The sequence below is a fragment of the Branchiostoma lanceolatum genome, chromosome 18, assembly GCF_035083965.1.
Source record: "Branchiostoma lanceolatum isolate klBraLanc5 chromosome 18, klBraLanc5.hap2, whole genome shotgun sequence".
In the NCBI taxonomy this organism is placed as follows: domain Eukaryota; kingdom Metazoa; phylum Chordata; class Leptocardii; order Amphioxiformes; family Branchiostomatidae; genus Branchiostoma; species Branchiostoma lanceolatum.
The window spans coordinates 16,114,076-16,141,489 of NC_089739.1; the positions used below are offsets into that span (position 1 = coordinate 16,114,076).

The 27,414-nt window shown below is 39.6% G+C and overlaps 1 protein-coding gene across 1 annotated transcript; it reads left to right on the top strand.

Annotated features, from left to right (window-relative positions):
• Positions 1-3: 3 nt before the first annotated feature.
• On the top strand, positions 4-21,902 carry LOC136424071 (F-box only protein 16-like). Its single transcript, XM_066412492.1, has 8 exons — positions 4-243; positions 7,507-7,542; positions 8,346-8,552; positions 9,734-9,898; positions 10,502-10,689; positions 17,576-17,678; positions 18,237-18,438; positions 19,311-21,902. The coding sequence occupies exons 1-8, from the start codon at positions 124-126 to the stop codon at positions 19,379-19,381; spliced, it is 1,092 nt and encodes a 363-aa protein (XP_066268589.1). The 5' UTR covers positions 4-123; the 3' UTR covers positions 19,382-21,902.
• The last annotated feature ends 5,512 nt before the right edge of the window (positions 21,903-27,414 follow it).

The window sequence follows — 27,414 nt, forward strand, 5'->3', positions numbered from 1 at the left end:
TTTATGGTCTGTTACTTTTTCAGTCTCCATTTGATGATGAAGTTCGTCCGTCCATGATGACCCTGGCGAGTCTGGAGGAGGCTATTCTATCCCATCATGCACAGCTCCTGGGTTTGAAATTCCATGATGGCGGTAGACTCGCGAACTTCTCGTATGAAGTTCTCCAACGCGATGCCTCCCGCTGACTCCGGAATCAAGTTCAGTACATGGACTCCTATGAACGATGCGTCGGTCAACTTAAAGGTGCGTCCAGAAATTTGGCTCTATATATGTAACCTTTTTTATGAATGTTTTCAGCAGTGTCATAAGATAATTTGTTGTAGTAAAAGGGGGGGGGGGGAAGTGTTTACAAACACAGAGTAGAGTAGAGTAGAGTAGAGTAGAGTAGAGTAGAGTAGAGTAGAGTAGAGTAGAGTAGAGTAGAGTAGAGTCTACAGTCAGGTAGGATGCTTTACATCCAGTTTACCACAGAACACACAGAGGGAGAACAGCAGCAACATTGAGAATAATCTGTATGTTAGTTACAAAAATTATGGAAATATTTTTGCAATATGTATGTAACAATAAAGGCGTTCCGAAAATATTTGCTGCGAAAAATTGTTAAATTTTCAGAGAGGCCCCTCAAAAATTCAGCATGGGTATCACCACACATACATGTAAGCACACATTGTCGGGAAGAGAAAAATCAATATAAGGTACAATCAAGCCAATTTTAAAGAAAATCCTAACACTAAGATTTTCACAAAAAACCTAACGCGCGAGGTATGGCAACACGGCCAACAGAATGCAACAAAGGTCATCTGGGGTAAAAAGGCGGTTCACTTTCAACACGGACGGATACCCGAAAATAAGGCTCGGGCCTGAAATCAATTTTCACCAAAAACATATCGATTCTTATGCATTTTAGCAGATTACAGCAGATTATAAGAAATGTGAACCTCGACACTCGAAGCCCTTTCAGCACTTTTTTGTCACGCGCACTACCACGGAAAATAAGCTTTGCAGCATAAGAAAACCCAACATTTGCAGAGTATTCAAGTAGATTCAAGTAGGAATGACTTGAAGTTTTGTGTCACCAATGACCAACTTTTCATAATAATATTGATGATGAATTCCACTTCATGATGGATTGTCCAACCTATGACAATGACCGGCAGAAATCCTTTCAATCGATTATATGTAAGATGCTGCTACATACCAAGACAGAAATATTCAATATGATGTTGTCATGCCCTGTTCATATATCTACCTATTTACAGTAGGCCAATTCAAATACAACTCTATAATGCAAAAACGATACAAATATCAATTGTTTTACATTCCTGACACAAAATACTATCGTCGTCACCATTACATTGTACATGTGTATATTGTTTTAGCCATTAGAATGCACATTATAATATTAGATTGATTGTTATTCATGTTGTAGATTAGTTCTTTGAAATTGTTAAATATTAGAAATAGTTGATTGTTATGTATCTACAAATTGCCATAGATTGTACCCGTTACATTTGTCGCACAATAAAGTTCTTATAATTTCTATTAATCTTCATTCCTGTACTTTATACAATCTTTGATTTTTCAACATCTGATTATGAATGTATCTGTCTCTACAATGTTCTTTTCTATGCTCTGTGGCAACTAAGGAAAAGGTAGGAGTCAAACAAATGTAATTTAGTTCATCACCACAGGTCAAGGTGTTTGCACAATTTATGGACCACATATGCTAGTATGTGTACAAATGTAGAACGTAATACTACACTGTACTTCTCTGCACATGTGCTGTGACTTTGTGGTATTGATTAATCTGTACATGTATGTTCTTTTTGAACAAAATCTACATCAAGGTGTTCAAGTGGATCAACTCATTGACCACTTCCTTGAAAAGCAACAGTGATAGGAGCTATATGGAGTGAAAAGAAGCATGAAATTGAATTTGATTGAAAAACTCAAGAGCAATCCCCATGTCGTGCCAGAAAAACGGCATAAAAAATATGGTAAATTAATAAGCCCCCCAACGGTACATAAATCCAGTCTATAAATTGTACCTTGTTAAAACCTGGGTACTAAATTATACAATACAACATATTCTTAACGCTTCAGCCCAAAATAATAAAACCTTCATTGTATCACCAGTCTTGAACCTATAAAACTTTGAAGTTCAGCAACGGTTTATTTGTAACTTAGGCCACACCAATTTTTCTTAACGATTCTCGGAAATTGGCAAATATTCTGGGATGAAGATAAGGGTTTACATATTGTAACATAAAGAATTACTCAATTAGAGAATTATTACTCCGGGAAGGAGGATGACGTATGTGCAGGCCTTTACACTCTATTTTACTGGCTGTTGAGTTTTACAGCTGAGCCTGAACAAATAGTAAAATTGGGAGTTAAAATCTGTGAATGGGAATAGCGTCAACTACGTGATTATTGACGCGGGGCGGAAATAAAACGATACCCGGCTTACCACTACGATGTCCTTAAAATGTTTCTTTGGAATTTTTAGCTTTGTTCACGCAAAAAACAGAGACTGTCAAAGTTGTTAATATGAAAACTGTATTTTGAAATGTCCGTGTGGCGTCGTATTTACCCCCAATAACAACGTTTACTTTGTCATGGCATTGCGAGATCGACCGAATATTACGAGTACCGCCAGGTTTTCAAAAACGATGGGTCGTGAGCGGCAGAGAAATCCACGCCTCTCGGCCGTAAAATAGCGAATTGCAAGCCAAAATACCGGGAAATACAGGCAGAAAAACCGTAACTTTTAATTTTGGGGGGATCCCTGGTTAGCTAAGCCCCCATTTTCAAAAAATTAAGAAACGTACTGTCCAAAATAAGAACGTACTGGGTGGATTTTGAGGCTATTTGGGAGATGAGAGTAAGCTACTTTGTTTTATGTTTAATGCACACAATTTTTTTCTGTGCACCTAAATTTCTAGGTTAGCTGGTAACCAACTGTCCAATGGAACGACTTTTCTTTGGTCCTTTTGAATTTCTGATAATTGAAGACTGAAAAATAAAACATGGTGAAAGAATTGGACGCAATTGTTTCTAAATGGTTAATAGGTTGATCCATTGTTTCTAACTAAATCTAAGATCTTCTTTTCTAGCAGAGTGGTACAGGTAAGGTTTGCCTAGGCCTGGTGCTGGTTTGTGGAACAGTATTGCAAGCCCTAATACATGTACATGTGTATGGCGCCACAAAGCTATGTCCATGAAAAATGGAGATATAGTTTTTGGCGTGTCTGTCTGTGTTTCCGGACTATTGGAGACAGTGTAACTCAAGAACTTCTGGATGGATTATGATATTTGATATGTGGGTAGGTGTTGGAGAGACAAAGGTCAAGGTTGATTTTGGGTCCCCTGGTATGTGACCTTGGTACTGCAACAGAACTTCCATTTTTTTGTATCATTTGACCTGGACGTGCTATGGTCTTTTAGTGGCAGATAGCTTCGCCTTGTGATGTAAAGGAAAAGTGGTGTATGTTTGCCCCCCCCCCCCCAGCAGCTTGCTCTGGAACTGCGGGGCGGTTTTGTCAAAATCTTCCAAGAAGAATAACTGAAGAAAGGAACAATGGATTTCCATCATATTTACTTTAGTATGCAGTTAGCTTAGGCAGAGATGCACATAGTGAAGTGCAAATTATGCAGACTGAAACTTGATTTGCATGATTAATGAGGAAAATCTATATATGTTTTCCATTATAGGACTCAAATACATGTTACATATGTAGTTTATTTAAGGTGGAGCATTAACAGATATCAATTATGCAAATAAATTCCAAATTTGCATAATCAATTGCAAAAGTGCCATAATTCTTCTGAGCGGTAAATGATTGGAGTCACTGTTAACATTGTGACCTGTGTACATCAGTTAAAGGTGTACATAGCCAAGCATATATTATGCTAATGTGCAAGTCATATATTTCATGGAGATATGAGCTGTCTCTGAACTTTTGTTATATTTATACAGGGAGGGAATATAGGGTCCCCCGAAAGTGCGAAATGGAACGAAATGGAACGAAATGGAACGAAATGGAACGAAATGGAACGAACTAAAACAACATATGTAACATTATGAAATGAAATACCAGTAGATAACGAAGTATAAGGAGTAGACTGGAACAGGAAGCATTTTAAATACAGAAGTGAGTGGTAAATACATAATATAACGTGTTTTATTTCTTGAATCTATGTAATAATATTAAATACAACGTTTTTGTCGCGTTTGTGTGGCTAGATTCTTCCCTGAAAATGGAGGCGCCGCGTGCAAAGAGATCCGCCGCTCTTCCTTGTGTACCAACGATCTGCAAATGAACTGCTGCAAATAGCAGGGAAAACAAGCAAACGGAACTGAGTATCGAAGTTAGGACTAGATTATACAGTTGGTGGTAACAGTGCATCTCATAATTCACCAAGAGGGCATGAGGCAAGCGTTATTTTATTATCTATAAATCTCTCCCCCCAATGGAGCCCCGCATACAAATAAACCGGCATTGTTGCCAGCGCGACGGAACTGTGGGCGTGCTGCCGACAGGTTGAATCAAACCCCGACTTTCCATTTATCTAAATACGGTTTTAGTCCATAACTGGTAGGTAGCATATGCATATCCTTCCAATTGTTCGGCTTAAAGTCAGACCCCTGACCCCTGAATGGACCCCTCCGTTAATGATATTTAAATGAAGCTCTGCAGCGCGTCACACATTTCACACATTTCACACTCCATTCAAACACGGACGTGGAGTCCCCTGGAGACATTTATGCTTCCTTGTTCACGACAAAACAAAGGGAGGGTGTGAACGAGCAATGCATGTATTTCACGGTTCACACAACACGCAAACACGCTAGCTGTATACATAATAAGATTACGCTTGCCTCATGCCCTCTTGGAGATGCAATGTTACCATCAACTTCTGCAATACTACTCTCATCTCCCAAATAAACATACCCCCCGGAATAAACATACCCCCTGGACAAATCTTCAAAATCTAATAAACGTACCCCCCCGGAATAAACATACCCCCCGGAAATTGACCAAATTTACAGATAAACTGTGTCCATGCTACTTCTGTCAGAGGGACAGAAGATGATTAGCAGGTTCTCTTTATTCATTTATTGACTATTTATGCCTGTCTAAGGACCATACCAATTAAGTGTATAACTATTGAACAGAATAACTGTACACATCTTGTTCAAATTATAATATTCCTTGCCACTTCAAAAAGATATACTGTAGTAGCAATGTTGAAAAAAATTGGGCATAGGTTCCCCGCTATGACCCCTAACCGGGGGCCAACGGTGCTTCAAATTCAACAAGTTAAAATGTACATGATCATTGATACATGCATTTTCTGCTTGGAACTTGAAGCAAGTAAATTGTTGTATATACTAACATATATATATATAATCAAAACATGAAAAGTAGTCGCCAAACTTCTCAGTTCACTTGGATGGGCAACACTTTGAAAGTCTACTCTTTTTCTATTCAAATGTATCAACATTTAGAAGATGAACAGAAAATTACAATATCCTGAATATATGGTCATCACAGGTATTACTTATATTTTGTAAAAGTCATGATGGAGAAAAGGAAGACTATGACAATGTATATGATGTAACTTTTTGTCTTTCCCAACTTGCCATTTATCTTCAGAATCTATGCCTTCCATATAGAAACATAGATTTGTAAACATTACATGCCACAAATCATTGTGTTGTGTCAAGGACATTTAATATCATACAATATCAAGGACAATATTATATAATGTTCTTGGCTTTTGTTGTTGCAATCCAAATAATTTAAAATCTAAAAATTACCCTTGTATGTATCATTTTGAGAAACTAAATTGTCAACAAATTTGTGAGAAACCTCCTGAAGGCTTGTTACAATGTTGCCACAAACTACAGGGTTCTCATGTTACATGAAAGGGTGAGCTATAGACAGTGGCGGCGCCACAGACAGAAGGGGGCGGGGCTAACAGAACGTACACTCATGTTCTTAGAAACCTCTGGCATTCTTTCTGTAGGGGAGTGATATTTTTCAAGCATTTTTCAGTGATAATAATGGTGACTAGATTGTGATTGATTTTTTATATAGACTAAGGCATTAAAAGTTAAACAAACACATTTCTGACAATGGCAAAGGAGTTTTATTTGTAGATCAAAAAGAGTTGTTTCCCCTTCTTGGAAGTGAGATCTTCCAAAACAAAACATTCCCACGGACTATCACTGCCTGGTGCGTTACTGTGGCTCTTTTCAAAGGGCTAAATTTTCATGTTTGCGGTATGATTGAAATGTTTTGATATACTATATGATATATTGAAATGTTTTCAAAGTAATTATAAAGTTTTTGATGCTAAGACACAGTTTTTTGTGGTGTTATTTTTATATTTTCATTTTGGGAAAGACTGTATCTCACGTGAGTCAAGGAGGTTAAATATACGTATATTTAACCTCCTTGCGTGAGAAACACTTTGCGCCGCTGACATGTATTGGTTTCTGGTCAGCATGCTTTGGTTTACGATGTAATGAGACTGCTAAAGTTGTTCATATAAAAATAATTGCATTTCAAAACGTCAGTGTGGCGTCTTATTTTCGCCCAATAACAACGTTGACTTTGAAGTGTTATAGAGATCGACCAATACGTTACGAGTTCCGCCAGGATTTCACAAAGGCCGGGTCATAGCGGCAGGGAAATCATCGCCGCTTGGCCGGAAAATAATGAATTATGAGCAAAAATGCCGGGGAAATATTGGCAGGAAAACCCACACTTTGAATTTTAAGGGGATCCCACTTTAGCAAAACTCAAATTTTCAAAAAATAATAAACGTACCGTCCAAAATAAGAACGTACTGGGTGGATTTTGAGGCTGAAAAAAATAAACGTACCGGTACGTTTATTTGGGAGATGAGAGTATTTCGGTTTGCTTGTTTTCCCTGCTATTTGCAGCAGTTCATTTGCAGATCGTTGGTACACAAGGAAGAGCGGTGGATCTCTTTGCACGCGGCGCCTCCATTTTCAGGGAAGAATCTAGCCACACAAACGCGACAAAAACGTTGTATTTAATATTATTACATAGATTCAAGAAATAAAACACGTTATATTATGTATTTACCACTCACTTCTGTATTTAAAATGCTTCCTGTTCCGGTCTACCCCTAATAATTCGCTATCTACTGGTATTTCATTTCATAATGTTACATATGTTGTTTTATTTCGTTCCATTTCGTTCCATTTCGTTCCATTTCGTTCCATTTCGTTCCATTTCGCACTTTCAGGGGACCGGGAATATATTGTTTTTGCTGGTGTGTTCTTCTCTTTTTATGGTAGAGAAAGACCAAACAATATATATATATATTTATAAACATATTTATATACATATTTATATATATGTGTGTTTGTGTGTGTGTGTGTGTGTGTGTAGATGTATGTATATACATAATCATTTGTAAGGTTTTTAGAAGTTGTTTTATTGAAGGAATTGACTTTCTTACTTGCAGGTTTTTGAGGAGAGAAGAGAACTCGTCAACAAATGGGTAAGTATTATCATATTATGCTATAATTTCTTTGCCTTCGCCAACAAGGTTATGTAGGTAGCATTTGTGTGTGTGTGTATGTATGATTGTATGTGTGTGGATTAGCAGCATAACTCCAGAAGGCCCCTGGATGGATTGTATTCATATTTGGTATGTGGGTAGGTCTTCATGAGACCTCCAATATGGCTCCAGATGATTAGATTTTGGGCCTTAGGTTTTGATATCTCGTGTTCTGGACATGCTATACACTAATACAGCCGTGATTTTGGAGTGGTAGCTCTCTTTGTAGGTTTGGGCCCCCTAGCGGCTTTTTTTAAACTGCTGGAGCAGGTTTTATTTCAGAATTTGAAATTAAAGAAAATAACTCATAAATGATTGACAGATGGTAATGATTTTTGGTGTGTGGATAGCTTTAGTGGTGATTTACATAATTGAATACTGAATATGCAAATCAGTCTCTAATTTGCATTATTGATGAGGAAAGTTTATACGTCCACTGCATTTCATGCTAGGACTCTCAAACATGTCACATATGTTAATGATAAAGAGAGAAATATTGATAGATATCAATTATGTAAATAAAGACCTCATTTTCATAATTAATCAGAAAATCTTATAGCTAAAGATGGGGTTGACAAATCATGCTGTGCTGCTTGTTATTTAAACTATATACTCAGTGTAATTCATGTACATAACAGTCTCTGATCCACAGGGTTTGTGGACATTCATTGTATACCTCTCGGGGAACTGAGCATACTCAGAACTTTATATACTAGTACTGTTTTTCACCTTCTACGTTCTAGTTTGAAAAGTGGACAGATGCCCAGAGAAAAAAGGTCATGGAGGACCTGGTCAATAAGTGCAAGACCAAACAGCTGCTGTACACACAGTCCTGTATCAACAAACGAGCTCCTGTGGAACACACAGACTTCACCAAGATACTACCCAGGGTCGTCTGTCTCTACATCTTCTCTCACCTGGATCCCAGGAGTTTGTGCCGCTGTGCTCAGGTGGGTTGTACTTAGCCTCCTTTGCAGACTTCTTTGAGCGGCAGCGTTTATTTTTGGGGGTAGCGCCCATTTTTTTTTACACGGGCCAAGGTTCTCTAATGTCGGTTTAGGGATATATGTCGCCGAGGGAGGATCGCCTCTCCAACAGGTCTGCTTCCAGTCGGCCCAACAAAGGCAAGGTAATTAAGGTGTGTTCAGGTGGTTGTAGTACAGGTGTGTTCAGATGGGTTGTAGTACAGGTGTGTTCAGATGGGTTGTAGTACAGGTGTGTTCAGATGGGTTGTAGTACAGGTGTGTTCAGATGGGTTATAGTACAGGTGTGTTCATATCAGATGGGTTGTAGTATAGGTGTGTTCAGATGGGTTGCAGTACAGGTGTGTTCAGATGGGTTGTAGTACAGGTGTGTTCAGATGGGTTGTAGTACAGGTGTGTTCAGATGGGTTGTAGTACAGGTGTGTTCAGATGGGTTGTAGTACAGGTGTATTCAGATGGGTTGCAGTACAGGTGTGTTCAGATGGGTTGTAGTGCAGGTGTGTTCAGATGGGTTGTAGTACAGGTGTGTTCAGATGGGTTGTAGTACAGGTGTATTCAGGTGGGTTGTAGTACAGGTGTGTTCAGATGGGTTGTAGTACAGGTGTGTTCAGATGGGTTGCAGTACAGGTGTGTTCAGATGGGTTGTAGTGCAGGTGTGTTCAGATGGGTTGTAGTACAGGTGTGTTCAGATGGGTTGCAGTACAGGTGTGTTCAGGTGGGTTGTAGTGCAGGTGTGTTCAGGTGGGTTGTAGTGCAGGTGTGTTCAGGTGGGTTGTAGTACAGGTGTGTTCAGATGGGTTGTAGTACAGGTGTGTTCAGGTGGGTTGTAGTGCAGGTGTGTTCAGGTGGGTTGTAGTGCAGGTGTGTTCAGGTGGGTTGTAGTACAGGTGTGTTCAGGTGGGTTGTAGTGCAGGTGTGTTGAGGTGGGTTGTAGTACAGGTGTGTTCAGATGGGTTGTAGTACAGCGTATTTGTTATGTGTATTTGCTGAATGTAAATCAGGTCACTTATTCACTTATGTCTGCATCTTGCAATGACTTTACTATAGAATAAAGCTGGAAGGAGAACATGATAGACATCCTGGAATTACCCACGCATTATTGTGGTATATAACAGCAGACTTGTCCCCTGCACCACCCATGTCCACAGGTGTGTTGGTACTGGAAGTACCTGAGTGAGTTAGACCAACTGTGGATGCCCAAGTGCTTACGACTGGGCTGGTACATTAACTTCACCCCCAGCCCATTTGAACAGGGCATCTGGAAACGGCATTACCTGGAGAGAGTTCAGCAGCTGCACTTCTTCAGACCAGGGGTAGGGGTCTCTGTCATCTTTCGTGAATTGTAATCTGCAGCCATTTGATATTTATCAACCCTTGTCCTGCTGACGTTTTTTAATGCAATTTATTTCATTAATTTGATTTCATAATCAGGTCATTGGCCCTTTTCTGTGCTGCGGTGGCATTTTACTTCCGCATTCAGTACGCTTTGCTGAGGTTTGATGCGTTCAGCTGAAAAATGCCCCCAACCCGTACATATACAAGACATAGGCTTCCCGCAAGACAAGGGTTAAGTTGCTACTAATCTACAATGTGTTTCATATACTGAGCCTTCTTTTTGGGGGCCTGTAAAATTGCAAGTTGTTAATATCTTTACCTCCTACCATGTCATCAATTTTGCAAGTCGTAGATATATATATCAAGCCCAGAATGTACATGTACCTGTAATATTAGTATGGTGAAAACATTGAAGTGATCACAACATTTGTTGCTCTTCCCCCTTCTGTTTCACCATGTGTCGTCCCTTTCTGTTTACTCCCTCCTTTTCCTGCTGATTGTCATCTCCACTTCAATTGCTCTTCCCCTTCCCTCCCTTTCTCCGACCTGTGTCCTTTTCTCCGACTCTCCTTCCTGTACAGGACCCAGCTAAGGAGGAACGTCCCACTTCTGCCATCAATGGGGAGGGAAACCTGAGAGCGAAACCTCCCAAACCCACCCCCAAGAAATGGGAACCCCCTCCATGGAAGGTCTCCGACAAAAGTCCCGGGGACACCAAGAGGTTCAACTACCTGGACAATAAAGATTACGTGGCTAGTGTGAAAGATTCGTAAGTCTAGATCTACATGCGATATGTATGAAATCTCTGAAATGCATGTATTTACATTCTAAGCAAAGACATTCTGCTTAATCTATAAAACCACCCAATAAATTCAGAGTCAGTCTGCTACTGACTGCCGTGGTGTTCACATCGGTGGAGGCCTGGCGAAGACAGTGACTAACACAAGTTACTCTTCAATACACTGTTGAAATGTAACAGACAGCAGAGAAGGAATTAAAGTTGTATCTGAAGAAGTTAGCTTCACCTAACCCAGAATGTAAAGTAATGACAACCCTAGCTTGCCATGCTCTTAAGTACACTGGTAATGTGAGACATGGCTGGCAGTTACATGTACAGTTCTACATGTACATAGCCCCTGTCTGTACTGGTTTCTGTATAGACTGACAAATTGATACCATATTACAAGCCACACATCTAGAAACACAACTATCAAAGGTTATTCTACTGTAAGGAAGATATTTTCAAGCTGTAAACATACAATTAGGCACTTTGATACTCAGACTTGAAAGTTGAAATTGGATTACACGGTTGGTTTTCAAAAAAATGAAAGTTGCAGATGGTATAAGCCTCAGTTATGAAACTTTGTTACATCTATCTTGGCCATTCAGCATGGTTTGACAATGTTTTCTTGAAAACCAGTGGAGAAAAATATTTAAATTTTGACCAGTACTATATGCAAATCTGCCTGTGCCATTGTTTCAGCTTGTAGACAGTCTGGGATTATTATGAGTTTATGTAGTTATGGGGGCCAATTCACCTCTCAAGCTGCTGGGAAGGCCACAGTGGGGAGTACTTCCTTATTGCGTTACCCAGGGTAAGCCCGGATCCTCTTTGAAGGTAGCAGAACACAGTTTCCGGCCTATGGGGATTTCTATAGTTAAGGGCCCCAAGGTGACTAGCTTCGACGCGGTAAAAAACATAGCGCGGTGCACTTGAGAAATACGAAAAACGAATATGTTTGAGTTTAGGGTACAACCTACAAATAAATAAAAAACCGAAAAATCCTGTCGGCGTATCGGCTCCTCACGCCCACTTTGAAACAGCGCTCTGCGAGAGGTCACTGAACTGCACCGACTGACCCCGTGAGGCGGTTGCACAAGATGGCGCATTTATACACAAAGCGGAAAAGGCCCACTATCCAAATCCTACGGTCTACAAGCCGACATATTTCTACACCACACAGCACAGTTTACACATGGATGCCTCTCACATGTAGCTTTCTACCCAGTCTTCGAGAGTTTCGGCCGCACTATTTTCTGGGCCGCGTCATAGACCCCGGGGGTCGCGGATTAAAACTGTGTTCTGCGACCTTGAACCAACTTGACCTTGGGTTTTCTTTCGATCATACAACAGAACTAGTCAAGATGTAAAACTCTGCCAATTTTTTCACCACACTTTCAAACGGTTGCTGAGATATCGCCAACTTTGCACTTCGGCACCTAGCATTGGGGCAGGCTCCGTACAAGGCCTATAGGAGGGCCATTTGTTGGGCTCATTATACGGCCAAATTCACACTTCTGTCTGCTTTTTTCTGATTAAAAGTGATCGGCAGTTCATGTTGTAACGTTCTGTGTAGGTTTTTGTTAGGAATAGGGATAGTTACGGCAGAAAAAGGGGGGGGGGTGAGCGGCGTTGGCGCCTATGGCACTTTCACACTAAGTCCCATAGTAAAGCATAGGGAGCGGTCATAGCGACCGTTGCCATGGCAACGAAGGTCTGGAAGTTAAACAAACGGGTGCATTTCAAGCGGGTGTACGTCAGTACCTGACATATTAATCAAATTTAACCGAATATAAGGTTGTTGCCCATTCCTGGCCAATTCCCGTCATGGTTGAAGGTAGCAGAACACAGTTTCCGGCCTATGGGGATTTCTATAGTTAAGGGCCCCAAGGTGACTAGCTTCGACGCGGTAAAAAACATAGCGCGGTGCACTTGAGAAATACGAAAAACGAATATGTTTGAGTTTAGGGTACAACCTACAAATAAATAAAAAACCGAAAAATCCTGTCGGCGTATCGGCTCCTCACGCCCACTTTGAAACAGCGCTCTGCGAGAGGTCACTGAACTGCACCGACTGACCCCGTGAGGCGGTTGCACAAGATGGCGCATTTATACACAAAGCGGAAAAGGCCCACTATCCAAATCCTACGGTCTACAAGCCGACATATTTCTACACCACACAGCACAGTTTACACATGGATGCCTCTCACATGTAGCTTTCTACCCAGTCTTCGAGAGTTTCGGCCGCACTATTTTCTGGGCCGCGTCATAGACCCCGGGGGTCGCGGATTAAAACTGTGTTCTGCGACCTTGAACAATGTGATCATTTGTTTCCCAGAATCCCTCTTCCGCTATTGGATAACTGTTGCTGTATACTACATGTAAATATAGTATTCAGTTGAAAATCAGCACCATGCACTGGCCAAAATCATTGTTCACAAAAGTTTGAACATGTTTGATCCTCGTTTGAACCTCAACTGTTTATATATGTTGGAAACGTTTTGAAAGTAACTGCACAAATATCTCTATATTTAGAACAATTTTCAAACATCGATGTAATTTTTTTGCTGTTAAAACATGTTGTAACACTCTGGATTTGGGTTATTTCCCCCATAAAAATAGTTGCTAACTAGACTGGCCGTCATTTGCTTTAAAGACCCCAGTAAAACTATATAAAGGCTGGATAATGTAAACTATAGGCTTCAGTGTGCTGCTGGCAGCTGTGCAGTGCACATCAGTGGAGGCCTGCCAGACAGTTCACCATGTACAAGTTACTCTTCAACTTGTGTTTGAAATAACAACAGATATCAGAAATTAAAGTATGGCTACACATTAAGAAGGACACTTAGCCCAGAAATAAAGTAATGGCAACAATGGCTTGTGGTTTAGTTTGAGACATTGGCTGGCAGTTATGTATACAGTTCTACAGTCTATACTGGTTTCTTAGACTACAAGTAGAAACAGATACAGATAACCCAAAATTACAAGTCATATTTCTAGACACACAATTACCAATTTTTGAAAGCTAATGTGGGAAAGACATTTTCAAGTTGGAAATGTAGATACAATTAGATACTCTGACACTACACTGTCAGGGTTGATTTGAAAATTTTAGCTTGATTTTCCAAAACCTGAAAGTTGTAGATAGTATTGTCTGGATTATCCAAGGGATCTTATTTGATTGAAACCTCCTTGGATCAGTTATCTGAGTCATTCTACATGGTTTGATAATGTTCCTATGAACACCAGTACAGAAAAATTTTGAATTTCTTTACCAGTATTATGGTAATCTGTCCCAGCCATTGTTCTGGGCTGGGAGACGGTCTAATCCTTTTATGAATTTATGTGTTTATGGGGGTCAATCCACCATTCAAGCTGCTAGACATGTCACAGTAGGAACACTTCCTTAACGAGTTGCCCAGGGTAAGAATCCGATGGCTTTAAGAGCAAATTCAGGATGTTTCGCCCATACTCCTCATGCAAGAAGTGGGCTGTCGCAAAATAACTCCTGGGCAAATCCAAGTTTCTGCATAATTTATGCAAATGAGGTCCTCATGAGCATAAGTTATGTCCAGGTGCTTTCACCTTTCCTACATGTACCTACATGTACAATATGACATCCACAGCTTTTACAGTAAGGGGAATACAACATCATGCATAAATTATGCAAGTGAGGTCCCCATTAGCATATGTCATGGCCAGGCGTGTGCACCTTTCCTAAAGCTACCTACATCTCAAAAATGACATCTGCAGCTTGTACGGTAAGGGAAATACAAGTTCAGCATAAATTATGCAAATGAGGTCCTCATTAGCATAATTTTTGGCCAGGTGCATTTACCTTTCCTAATGGTACCTACATCTTAAAGATGACATCCGCAGCTGTCACGGTAAGGGAAATACAAGTTTATGCATGAATTATGCAAATGAGGTCCTCATTAGCATAATTCATGGCCAGGTGTGATAACCTTTGCTAACGGTACGTACATGTGAAATCTGACAGCGGCAGCTTGTCCGGTAAGGGAATTACAAGTTTAAGCATAAATCATGCAAATGAGGTCCTCATTAGCATAATTTATGGCCAGGTGTGTTCGCCTTTTCTAAAGGTACCTACATCTCAAAGATGACATCCGCAGTTTTTACGGTAAGGGACATACAACTTCATGCATCGATTATGCAAATTGGGTCCTCATTAGCATAATTTATGGCCTGGTGTGTTCGCCTTTCCTAAAGGTACCTACATCTCAAAGATGACATCCGCAGCATTTACGGTAAGGGACATACAACTTTATGCATACATTATGCGAATTAGGTCCTCATTAGCATAAGTAATTGTCAGGTGTAGTCACCTTTCCTATAGGTACCTACATCTGAAATATAACATCCGTACCATGTAACATAAGGTACATATAACTTTCTGTAATACCATTAGTAGAGGTACCCCCTGACATCTGCTTGGTTTTAAGTCCCAGACATGGGAAGTGTAGGAGGGCTTATGTTACAGTATGACCTAGTTCTTGCTGGCCCCGACAGAAAATAACCAAAAATTGCATCAAAAAATTGCAAAATAAATCATTTTGAAGTAGTGTATGCCAAAAAAAATAATGGGGTCCTTTGGGTAAATATCCAATGCACAACTAAACCAAATTTCAGGTCCTCAGGTTTCAACACCACGGCACTGGAGGCCATCATGTGCGACTTTTGTCTGAAAATGACCAAAAAACCTCCATAAAATCATTTTAAAAACTTATATCAAAAAAATTTTAAAAGGGTCTAGGGGTATACACGTACTCTACCTGCATACCAAATTTCAGCTAATTTGGTCGACGGACGACCGAGAAGAAGCGATTTGAAGGTTTGACAGGAGAAGAAGAAGAAGAAGGAGAAGAAGAAACCTTACAAAAACAATATGTTTCGTTGGCGAAACATAATCAGAGTCTATCGTCAATGAATCAATCAATCAACCGCAGGCGTCAGGGCAGATGCATGGTGGCTGCAGACATCTCCCTCCAGTCACTTCTGCTATTGTCTGCCTCTGTATATTTTTAGATTTCCCAGCTAGGCAATGATGGCTCTTTTGTAGTGACCTATGACCTGTCTATGACTTTACAACTTTAGACTTTACAACTTTATTAAAAAAATGCAGACTGGCAGGATATCCCACTGGATATCCTGAATTGTTCTGACAATAACAATTGTCGGTTCCACTAGTCATTATATACAAAATACAGGTCACAGTTCAATTTGATCTAAAATGTCCTTGAACTATAAAATAATTGCAATTATATGCAATTGGCACTCAGGCATAATTGCCTTCGCCATAGGCAGAAGGGTATATTTTTGGTCGGGATTTGTGGAGTGATGGTGTTGGCAATATAACTCGTGATGCCATGGACAGATGTTGGCGATTTTTGGTAGGTAAGTTTCTGTTGGGGAGACGAAGGTCAAGTTCAAAGAAGGGTCTTCTGGAGGTTCCTTAGGTGCTGCAGCAGGGGGTTCTGGTGCTGCAATGGACCTTTTGTGTTTGTCAGTTTGTTTGTTGGTGGCATAACTGAAGAGAAATTTAATGGATTGTGATGAAATTTAGTAGGTTGTTGGTGGTGAAGGAAACAAAGGTCAAGTTTGAAGATGGGTCTTCTGACTCACTGGGTTCCTGCAGTACTACAGGTGGCATTTGTTATCTAAATTTTGGAGGAGGATAACTCAAGCAGGGTTTGGTGGATCTTAATTGTTTTGGGCAAGCAGAAACGATTAGGGATGATTAACATTATGAGATGCAAATCAAGTCGTTCTTTACTATGATTAATGAGGAAAAGTTGAAATTCCCTTTCAATTAGCTCTTTTTTGGATGACGACCTATATACGAGGACACCTTTATACGAGGACACTGCCCACATGTTTTGGGTACCGTAACATTACCATGTGAGCCGTAACATTACCATGTGGGCAGTGCTTTTCACAATGGCGCTTCAAGACATATGAACTGAGAACTGTGACATAGAGAGAAAAACCGATTGATATATCAATTATGTAAATAAGGACATAATTTGCTTAATTGATGTGAAAATGCTATGATTCCAAATTCCAATGACGGTAATTTGATACTTGCATTCGGAAGTTAGATGAAGGTGAACATCATCATACACTGAGTATGCAATCCATAACACACCTTTCAGACACATCTTCCGTACAAGTTAACACTATTCGACTGTAGTTTACTATACTTTGCTGCGATGTGTGAATTGCCCTCTTCCCAGCCCACTGACCTAGTGATATTTTGTCCATACTATAAGCATGGTCAAAATATATTGTTTTTGGTCATGTTTCTTTCTTCTCCTCCTCCTGTCAAATCCCCACACGGTAATGTGGAATTGACTCTACTTTGGAGGAAACATGAAGAAAAGAAACAAGAAAAGATGTCAATTGAAACTCATCTAAAGAGGACTCTCCTGGACTTGTAACATGCCCTTTCACTAGAGGGTGCGATCAAAGATTTGACAGATTGCAGATTGCACAATGAAATTCATAGACTATGAACAAATCATTTTACGTTTTGTATGTTTTGTTGTCACAGTGTTTTTTCAATCATTCTTTCACATCATATTCCAATTATGAAATCAAGAGTAATAAAAATCCAAGTATGGCTGCTCAGCGATCACTCTCCAGTGAAAAGGTTGCGGAGGTTGTTCTGGGACCTTCAAACACTAGGAGCATTTGTTCTGTTTGCTTTCACCTCGGCATAATGTGGAAGTAGTCTGGTATTCTATGAATTGAGGTGTCTCTGAAAAGAGCCTTTTACCACCTTTGACGTTGCCAACAAAACACAAGATGCCATTTTGACAGTGTGGGGAAAATGATGACCTATTATTGCCCACAGGAGGACACGGGGCTCTGTACCAGACCTGACACAACTCTTCTCTAAGTCTGTCGTCAAAAAGCCATCAAGAAAAACAGCTAAACTGGTCAAGGCCAAGTCCGCTGTAAGTAACACTCCATGTTCTGCCGCTGTTCAAACTCAATGGGTTGGTATTTCATATTACATATTTGGCATAACTTAAGTACGAGCATATTGCTAAATTGAAGCTTTAATAGGAAGTTTACTGATTGTTATGGTTGAATAATGCTAGAATTGTGATCAGTCAAAAAGCCATATTGTAGTGAGGAACTGAACACAAGTTGCAGATGCATGTCCTGTGTTAAAATAATTTCAATTTGTGGATGTGCCAAGAACTGTTTTTGACTCTTGGTGTGAATGTACAATAGGTTAACCGTTGATATTACTAGGTGTTTTGATTAAGAATCACATTTTCAAAATGTGTTGATATTCAATTTTGTGGAGCAGTACCATGACTGTTGGAAACTAGCAGTTTTGTGTGTGAATGGGTGGCATGTAGGTCACAACAGGGGTACCTGAGGAAGAGAAGGATCACAGTGAGATGGGTAGGATTTATTCACCCCGAGGACGCCTTATGTAAGGCCCAGGATTGTGCCAATATCTACATGTACAGTAACTCTTGTTGCTGTTCTCTCCCTCTCAGTCCAAGTTGGACTCTCCCAAGTTTGGCGAGCGTCCTGACTGGGCCCAACACCAGGCGGGCGCTCCGTTTGTCAACCTGTCCAACACGGCCAATGTTAGCGACTCTGTGGACGCCGGGAAGAGACCTGGACCGGCACGGAACATTGCTCGGCTAGGACGAGACGCGGAGAGAGCGAACTCCAGATCAGAACGGGACCCTCCAAGTAAGGGTTTCTACAGACTTGATGGAATTACTAAGTACTAATTTTAGATCTGACAAATTAGAATGGTAGAAAAATATGAAGTGCCTCAAATGTGTGTGTGTGTGTTTATGTGCCTGCGTCTGTTTTCTACACGTGTTTGTGTGAATGTGTAAATGTGTATGCGAGTATGTATTTGTTTCTCTGTGTGTGTGTGTGTGTGTGTGTGTTGAATGGTAATCATGCATGACGTTGTATTGGATAGATACAGTTTCTGCATGAAGAACATACTATGTTCTCATATGTAACCCTTGGAGCAGCCATAAACTCCAAAATATCACAGAGTTTGTAAATATAGAGATGGCTACAATATGTTGTTACTTTAAGGTCTCATTCCAGGACCTGTATTACTCCAAGTGGGTACCCTAAAAGAGTCCATACCCAAAAAAATAAACGGCTGCATGAACGTGTGTTTATATCGGTGGGAAAATCCCTTTTAGCCATCCCGACTCATCTCAAGCGTCAAACTGATGAAGCTTGTTTGTGACTGAAGAAATTAGCAGATAAAGTTCGGCAGCCACGCGCGAGGTCGGACGTGCATGTCCCGACATTGTAGGTGATGTGGTCGTGCGCTCTTCAGTTGGAAAGTGCCTTTTTGGGTGTGTAGCTAAGTGCAGTTTGTAATTGCTATAAAAAGAGATGTACTGTACTAGTAGTGAAACTGTTGGCATGATCTAGGGTAAATATTCTCAATATAAAATGAATAACATTGGTGCATTTTCTATAGCTTCATTACAAACACGCCCATGTAAAACATGTATTATAACATGTAAGCCTATGGGGCGAAAAAACTCATGAATGAGACCTTAACATGTCCTTGATGTGTTCCTGTGTAGCTGCTCCTCTGTTCAAGACCAACCCCTGGACAGTTCCTGTAGCTGGGGAGTCAGATGAGGACGACTGGTAACAACTGCAGCACTTCCCATGGGTCTGTGTACTCATATAAACAACTATAATGTACAGTACTGATTAGTACATTCAGTCATTTCCAATTACAAGAGACAGCTACTTCTCAGAGCAGCTGGAAAGGGTGCATGTCCAAGATATTCTTATGTTGTACAAAATCTAGAGCAATATTAGAAGGTGCAACAGTATGTTCTTCAGTACACATTGTATCAACAATGAATCTTATTCCAGCCAATCATGTCATGATATCATTATTGGTCTAATTGATTGGCAGATGGATATATGTATATATTGAAATAGAGTTCAAAAATAAAGCTTTCCCAGGATATACGTACCCAGTGTTTGTTCATGATGCTTTGTAAATATGGTACAGGTTGCCTTGTGAGGATAAAAATATCTGAAATTTCAGAATGAACTCAGGCTTATGACAATATTGCAGTACACTTTATCTGTCCATTTGAGGAAATGACAATAAAAAACATGATTCAGTTGATATTATATTTCCGAAGGCATCATAACCATGGGAGGGAAATTACATTGATGGCTTGTATTTGTATTTATTGACAATGAAGACGAGTCATTACACTGGGTCAGCCTAGGCAGCTCTCGCTGGTAATGGCTGACCCACAAAATACACCTTATATACATAACCTGCAGTAAAATCATTACACTATCATAATACATATAGTTAATACTAGAAAGGAAAAATTTGCGAGCAAATACAGCATGTTTAGCCATACTCCTCGCCATGCAAAAAATGGACTGTCCCAAAATAACAATGGACCATTCTAAAATACTTCCACACAAAAAATGGATCTCCCCAGTCCAAAATTGAGTTATAAAGATTAACCCCAGGGAAGAATGAAGTTTTCCACAGTATATATAATGATATATATGAAGATATGACAGGAGAAGAACGAAATTACCAAAAACAACATATTTCAGCGATAGTATGGGTGAAATATAAAAATGTGACACCCCTATGTTTGAATGCATGATTAAATAGTATACATTTTGGGTTGAAAATAATGAAACGAAAAGATTGTTTATTTCAAAAATCGTTTTGAAAGGCGGTATGCCAAACATTTGAATGAGGGCCTGTGTACATGACCAAGGCAGACACATGCCAAATTTTGCATCATTTTGGTTTAATACATAGGAACTGGAGATGTATCTTTGTTCAAAAAAGAGTGAACAAAGCCATGTAAGCACATATCCTACACATTCCCATACCACATTTGGTATGAATACTAGCACACCTGCACCAGAAATGCAAGATAAATAGATTAACTCAATTGGCCAATCAGATGGTTGCAAGGCTCACAGGCAGGCCAGGTGCACTTGGGGTCACTGACCTTTAGGTCATATGAGGAATGGTTGCAAGGCTCACAGGCAGGCCAGGTGCACTTGGGGTCACTGACCTTTAGGTCATATGAGAAAAATACCCAATGTTCTCCCAAAAAAACCTGCAAAATCATATTTTGAAGTGATCCATGCCAAAAGTGCAAATGGGGTTCTTTGAATATTTGTTCAATGTACCCCCATAGCAAATTTCATTTGGATGTATTTCCAGAGCACAGGAGGCCAAAATGTACGTTTTTGGTCAGAAAAACCTCAATAAAATCACTTTCAAGGTCAATATCGGCTAGGGGTATTTGTCTACACTACCTATGTACCAAATTTCAGGTCATTTGGTCTAAAAATGACAGATGAATCGATTTGAAGATTTGACAGGAGAAGAAGAAACATGAGTAAAAACAATATGTTGAGCCATACTAGGTATGGCTCATTACAATACAATGCATAATAATACAGTATAAAGTCATTGGAATCAATAACCACCATGCAAATATGTGAGCATATGTATAGCATTGTGGTGGAATAGATGGAAGGTTGTTCGTTGGCTTGTTACTTGTTAATCAGAGGTTGGAGGGGGATATTGTTACCTTCTTCTAGTCACCCACTTCTAACAGCTACAGTCTCTCCCTCCAACTCCTGCTGAGGTCATCAGATTTACACCAATCAATTTTACTTGATAGGACTCCAGAAAATCACCCCAGAGTGTGGCAGAGTGATCTTTTCTACAGGATAACATAGATTAGAATGCATTGCATTTCATCAAAAGGACGTCCTAATGTATTCGAACTTGTCACACTTTCATCTTCCACAATGTAGCTACAGATTTGCTCCTCTTTCAGTAGAACACTTGACACTGCTTAAGTATATACATGTATTATTATTAGGTAGATTTCGTCGACCAATCAGAAGGCTCCATTTGCGGGTCTGTAAACTTCGTATGGACCCGCTTTGCGTTTGGAGGTTCTGATAAACTCTGTGTTTTGTTTGAAAAATAATAGACATAATGATGATGAGGACCTCACACTTGCAGTCAGGAAAAGAGAACATCAAATCTTAGTAAAACAAATGTTTGCACGTGATCAGTTCCAAAGAATGTGATGTTTTGTAATGATCTGTTGTAGAAATAAAACTTGTGTTTCTGGTGTCAGTGTTTTAGACTGGAAGATGTCTCAGGTGTACAACTTTTACCGAAAACAAAGGACAAATTTCACGACATGATTTTTATTGGTAAAGCGACTTCCATTAGTTCTTCCTGGAGTCACATAGCATATACATTACATTGGAACATGTAACATTACATAGTATATACATAAACTACGCACAAAAAGTTTGGAAACTTTACTTTGGTTGATCATATTTCCATTGTTTTTTTATCAATTTCAATGCATTATATATCGTTGGAAAGCCTGTGTAATTTCCTTTCCTATGATATCCTACTCATTATAATTGCAATCTGATGGAGCGAGCACCAGGCCTGCTTACGCGAGTGGGTTGTAGAAAAAAAGTGCCCAAATTTCCATAATAGTGTCAAACACCTAGCGCAGCGCCAAACCCATTAGTGGTGGTGTCGTCCAAATCGTGAATGGAACAGTGTGTGGTGGAATGTTATGTTCACAGCTACAGATAAGAGAAGGTTTATCTCGACTGTTGGATGGGTAAATGAAAGTGTTGGGGCGGCGAGGAGAACCCTATGCTGACTGTTGCACAGATTGACTGACTGTTTGTTGGGGTCAGTGTTAAAGTGTGAGGCAGTACAACGCTAACTGCCAGCGGAAAAAAAACAGGCTATTGATCCTAAGCAACTTCGATGTGTCGATAAAGAGACAGCTGCAGCTTCCTCCATCCAGTCACATTTCCAAGATCCTTACCTCTGCAATATGATTATGAGACTGGGTGCCATTCTGCACGATGATAGTGCACGTCCATACAGAATGAGAGTCATTTCAGACCACCTCCAGTATGCAGGAATACAAAGGATAGAATGCCCCTCCTGCAGCCCAGATCTCAACACAATTGAACACAGTCTCAGACTCTGTGATCACTGATCAGCTTGGGCGAGCTGTGCATGCAGTTGTGATCAACAGAACAACACTGGTCGACCTGCGACGACTCCTTGTGGAAGAATAGCCAGGGGCCGCGTACCAAAACTGGTGACAAGCATGAGGAAGATGTGCCGGGCTGTGGTGACAGCGCATGGCGTGTGTACTCAGTATCAAAGTCAGACACAGTTTACTGACGCATGTATGTTTTTCCTATGTTTTTATCATGTATTTGCAATTAGCCCACGGGCATGAACTTGCAATAAACTTCTTTCATTAAGCCACCCTCATCATAACTGAGGCTCCTTTACGCATTTTTTCTTTGGATGAAGACTACACTTGGCTTTCATATTAATGTGTTTTGTTGATTCAAGTTTCATATTACCCTCGTACAAAAACCACGTGCTACCAGCAGAAGACAAAATACTGAATTGAGCGTTTTACAATAGTAGGGTAATTTGGGCACTTTTTTTATGAGACTCGCTCGCATAAGCAGGTCTGGTGCTCGTTGTATTAATTTACAACAATAATAAGTTAAGTATCATGGGAAAGAAAATCACAAAAGCTTTTCAATGATATATAAATCATTGAAATTGATCAAGAAACAACGGAGATATGATCGACCAAAGTTAAGTTTCCGAACTTTTTGTGCGTAGTTTATTTACATCAATTTCAATTTGCTACCAGTTCATAATGTTTGAGTCCGTTTTCAGCCTGTCTTTGATGAGTATTTTGAATGAGGATGGAACAGATTATCTGATGTGATGTGGAAGAGTATTGTATGATTTTGTGCACCGGTACAGGAAAGACTGTTGCAGATGTTGTTTTTGGTTTGGGTAGTTTGAAATCATTCCGTTTTGCAGATCTTGTGCTGTAAGTGTGTTGGTGAGATACGAGATGTAGTTTACTGTAGAGAGTGGATGGTTGTTTGAAAAAGAGTATTTTATGGAAAGTACACATGTTGCTAATGTAGAGTCTCTCCATAACCGTCTGCCACGATAACACACAGATAACACACAGATTGAAGGCTTAGCTAGACTGAAGGCTTTTCTTTTCAATGTGAGGTCACACGCTTTTTGGAACGCCCCTCATGAATATGTAACAGCATGCATGTTGTGATGGGGGCAGGTTACATCTGCAGGGATTCAGTCGGTGCTTTTTTGTACTTTGTAAATCTTTCACTATTCTGTATGATAGTATTTTTCAAATAAAATGTGTATATTGGGGACATTTTTGTAGTAAACTTGAGAGAAAGGTAAATAAATTTAAAAATAGATTTAAATGTGATACAGTTCAGCATCACATGTCGGATACTTCGATGTCATGAATGCTATAGTTTTAACTTTTATTCAAAAGCCTGTTTTCTAACCAGGGGGGGGAATGTTTCAAGTAAAAAAAAAACTTTCTTCAGCATTCCTTACAGAATGTTCTATGTTGTTCAACTAAGTTATAACCTGTGAGAAATCTACAATATGGTCTACTTTCTAGTCATTGGATAGTCTGTCTGGATGTATAGAATTAAAAAAAGCTATGTATGTTTGAGACATAGAGACTGAATGAATTACGGCACAATAAGTCGTTTGTTTTACCCAAATACTTGTTCATGGGATAAACAGTAGATCCATATAAATGTTATCCCTGCAGTGGTCAAAACTACAAGTGCTTGTTCTGTAAAGGATTATTACTGTAACAGTAGAGTCCATTCCAAGTCACCGAGTAATGACTTTGAATAAAATGATATCTAAATCACAATAGTGTTCGAATTTAAAGTAATGCCACAGCAAGTATATTTGATGGATGACATCAGTGTGCGGATTGATTTTCGCCTGATTTTGAAGTAAAAAACAATATTTTTTTTTACCCTCCGGCAATGGTCAACATACCGAAAATAGTACAATGTGTCGCAAACTACATGTACTTTCGGTTCTATCGCAAAAACGTTCTAGATGCCAGAAAAAGGCATTTGCACATGGAAGAATGGTGAAAACTCTGTACAAATGCGTTGTACAATTATTGTGTATGCAATAATCTTTTTTTTATTTTTTTTTTATTGCAACATTTACATACAAGACATGATGACGACAGACTCAAGCTTACAGCTTATTTTCATGTCGTCATCGACAGGATACATTACAGAAGAACAAAACAAGTAATTACAAATACCGAAAATGAAAAAAAACAGGTGCGGACATGCAAAGCATAAGAGCAACAAATTATCTCAAATAAACTACGTAACAGAAATCATTAAATGTAAGAAAAATTGAAATCAATAAACAGATAAATATGTGGACAGGTACTACAAGACTGGTAGGATGGTGGTTTACTACTCAAATCTTTTGGATTGTATAATGAAAAGTTGGACATGCTGTAAGAGTTTGACATTGTTTGAATTCGAAAGGAAGGGTAAGCCTTTAAGCAATAATTGAATTAGAACATCATCCGAGAGATTATTGAGATTTATGACTGAACCTACCAGATTTTCTAAATTGCTGAAGAGTAAGGAACGGTATTGAGTGTAGTTAGGGCAGTACAAGAAGTAATGAGAAATACTTTCACAAGGATGGCCACAGGTACAAGCAGGACTGGTAACTAGGTTGCGAGTGTACAAATTGAAGTTTAAACTGAAAGTACCAAGACGGAAACGAGTGAGAAGAGCGCAGGTGTAACGAGGACCAGTGTTGAAATATGGGACAGATACAGGGCGCACAGATTTGATCGTTGTTTTCTTAAAATGAGAAAGACTTAATGATCGATCTGCCAAGGTAAGGTTGTTCCAATGATATGTAGCATAAGGTATGAATGATTTCTTAAAGCGAGTTGTGGTACACTTTAACAACTGAAGGTTATACTTATTGCGAAGGTCGTAGGAAGAGGAATCTGATACTGTGGGTGGTATCAAATCTCTTAAGTATTGTCGAGTTTGTCCATGGATAATTTTATAGAATAGGATAAGGGACTGAACATGGCGGCGGTCAGATAACTTTTCCCATCCCAGTTCGGCGAGTAGTGAAGTATACGAGGACCCCCTAATGGCACCAGCTACGGTTAAAGCACATTCATATTGTATTCGTTCAATGAGTTGAGAGTCTGAAGCAGTGCAACCATGCCATACTACGCCACCATACTCGAGTAGGGGACGGATAAAAGATTTATATATTGTTTCCAAGACTTCACGGGGGAGCTTGAATTTGAGTTTACTGAAGGTTGAAACCTTTTTAGATGCATTGGCTAACATGTTAGAAATATGTGTATTCCAAGACATAGTAGATGACAGATGAACCCCGATGTGTTTGTGACAGTCTACAGAATCGATTTGTTCGTTACCAAGGAAAAGGGGTGGATGTGGAGGAGGTATAGCCTTTGTAGAATAACACGTTTCGATTGTTTTTGACGGATTGAGTTCCATTAGCCACGCTTTTGTCCATGATAATATCTTAGAAAGGTCAGAATTGAGTCTAATGGCTGATACAGTGGGGGATTCTACAACATCGAGCAAGGAGCTATCGTCTGCGAACAGAAAAGGATGAGTTTCGAGCTCCTGTATCATGTCATTAATGTACACGAGAAATAATAGCGGACCAAGCACTGATCCTTGAGGTACACCTGCACTTATCTCGCACCAATCAGAGTTTTGACCTTCGATTACGACACGCTGCATTCTACCATTGAGGTAACTTTGAAACCAGTTGAGAAAAGGCCCTTCCACCCCGTTTCGTTGAAGCTTGAAGAGTATGCCTTTATGCCAAACCTTATCAAACGCTTTTGAAAAATCAAGATAAACGGCTCTGACTTCTTTGTTCTGGTCAAAGGCTTGGAGAATTCTGTTTGTAATGAAGACAAGCTGGTTTACAGTTGAATCTCCCCTAATGAAACCAGATTGGTAAGAATATAACAGATTTTGAGACATTAAATGGTTGTATAAATGTTTATAGACAATTTTTTCAAGAATTTTAGATAGGGTAGGCAACAACGAGACGGGACGGTAGTTGGAAACTATACAAGGATCACCTTTTTTAAAGATGGGTACAACATTTGCTCTCTTCCAGACTTCTGGGAATATTCCATGACAGAGCGAAAGATTAAAAACATAGGCAATTTTATCTGAAATGTAAGGACTAATGATTTTAAGAAAACAGTTGTCAATGTTATCCCACCCGTATGCTTTAGAAGTGTCCAGCTCGGAGATATATAGTTCAACTTCAGGGGCAGTGGTTTCACAATTAAACAAACGTGCATTGGTCAGATAGTCAAGATTTGGTAATGTGGAATTAGTATCATCAATTGTCGATTGGAGGGAAAAGTAATTGTTGAATTCTGAAGCCTTTTCGCTTGAGTCACATATATAATGGTCATTGCGCTTAAGTGGAGGAATTGTAGTTGACATTTTGCATCCATAAATGGTTTTGACTATATGCCACCATGTTTTACTACCTGTAGTAGAGTTAAGTGGAGAATATTGTAGGCGAGTATCATAGTTCAATTTGGCTGAAGCTATTTCATTCACAAGTCTGCTCCTTATCTTGCGATAAGAAGCCCAGAGTGAAGGGGTATTAGATAACTTAGCTTTTTTATGTGTTTTGTCACGAATACCCATAAGTCGTCTTATTCTGGATGTCATCCATGGTTTATCACGGGG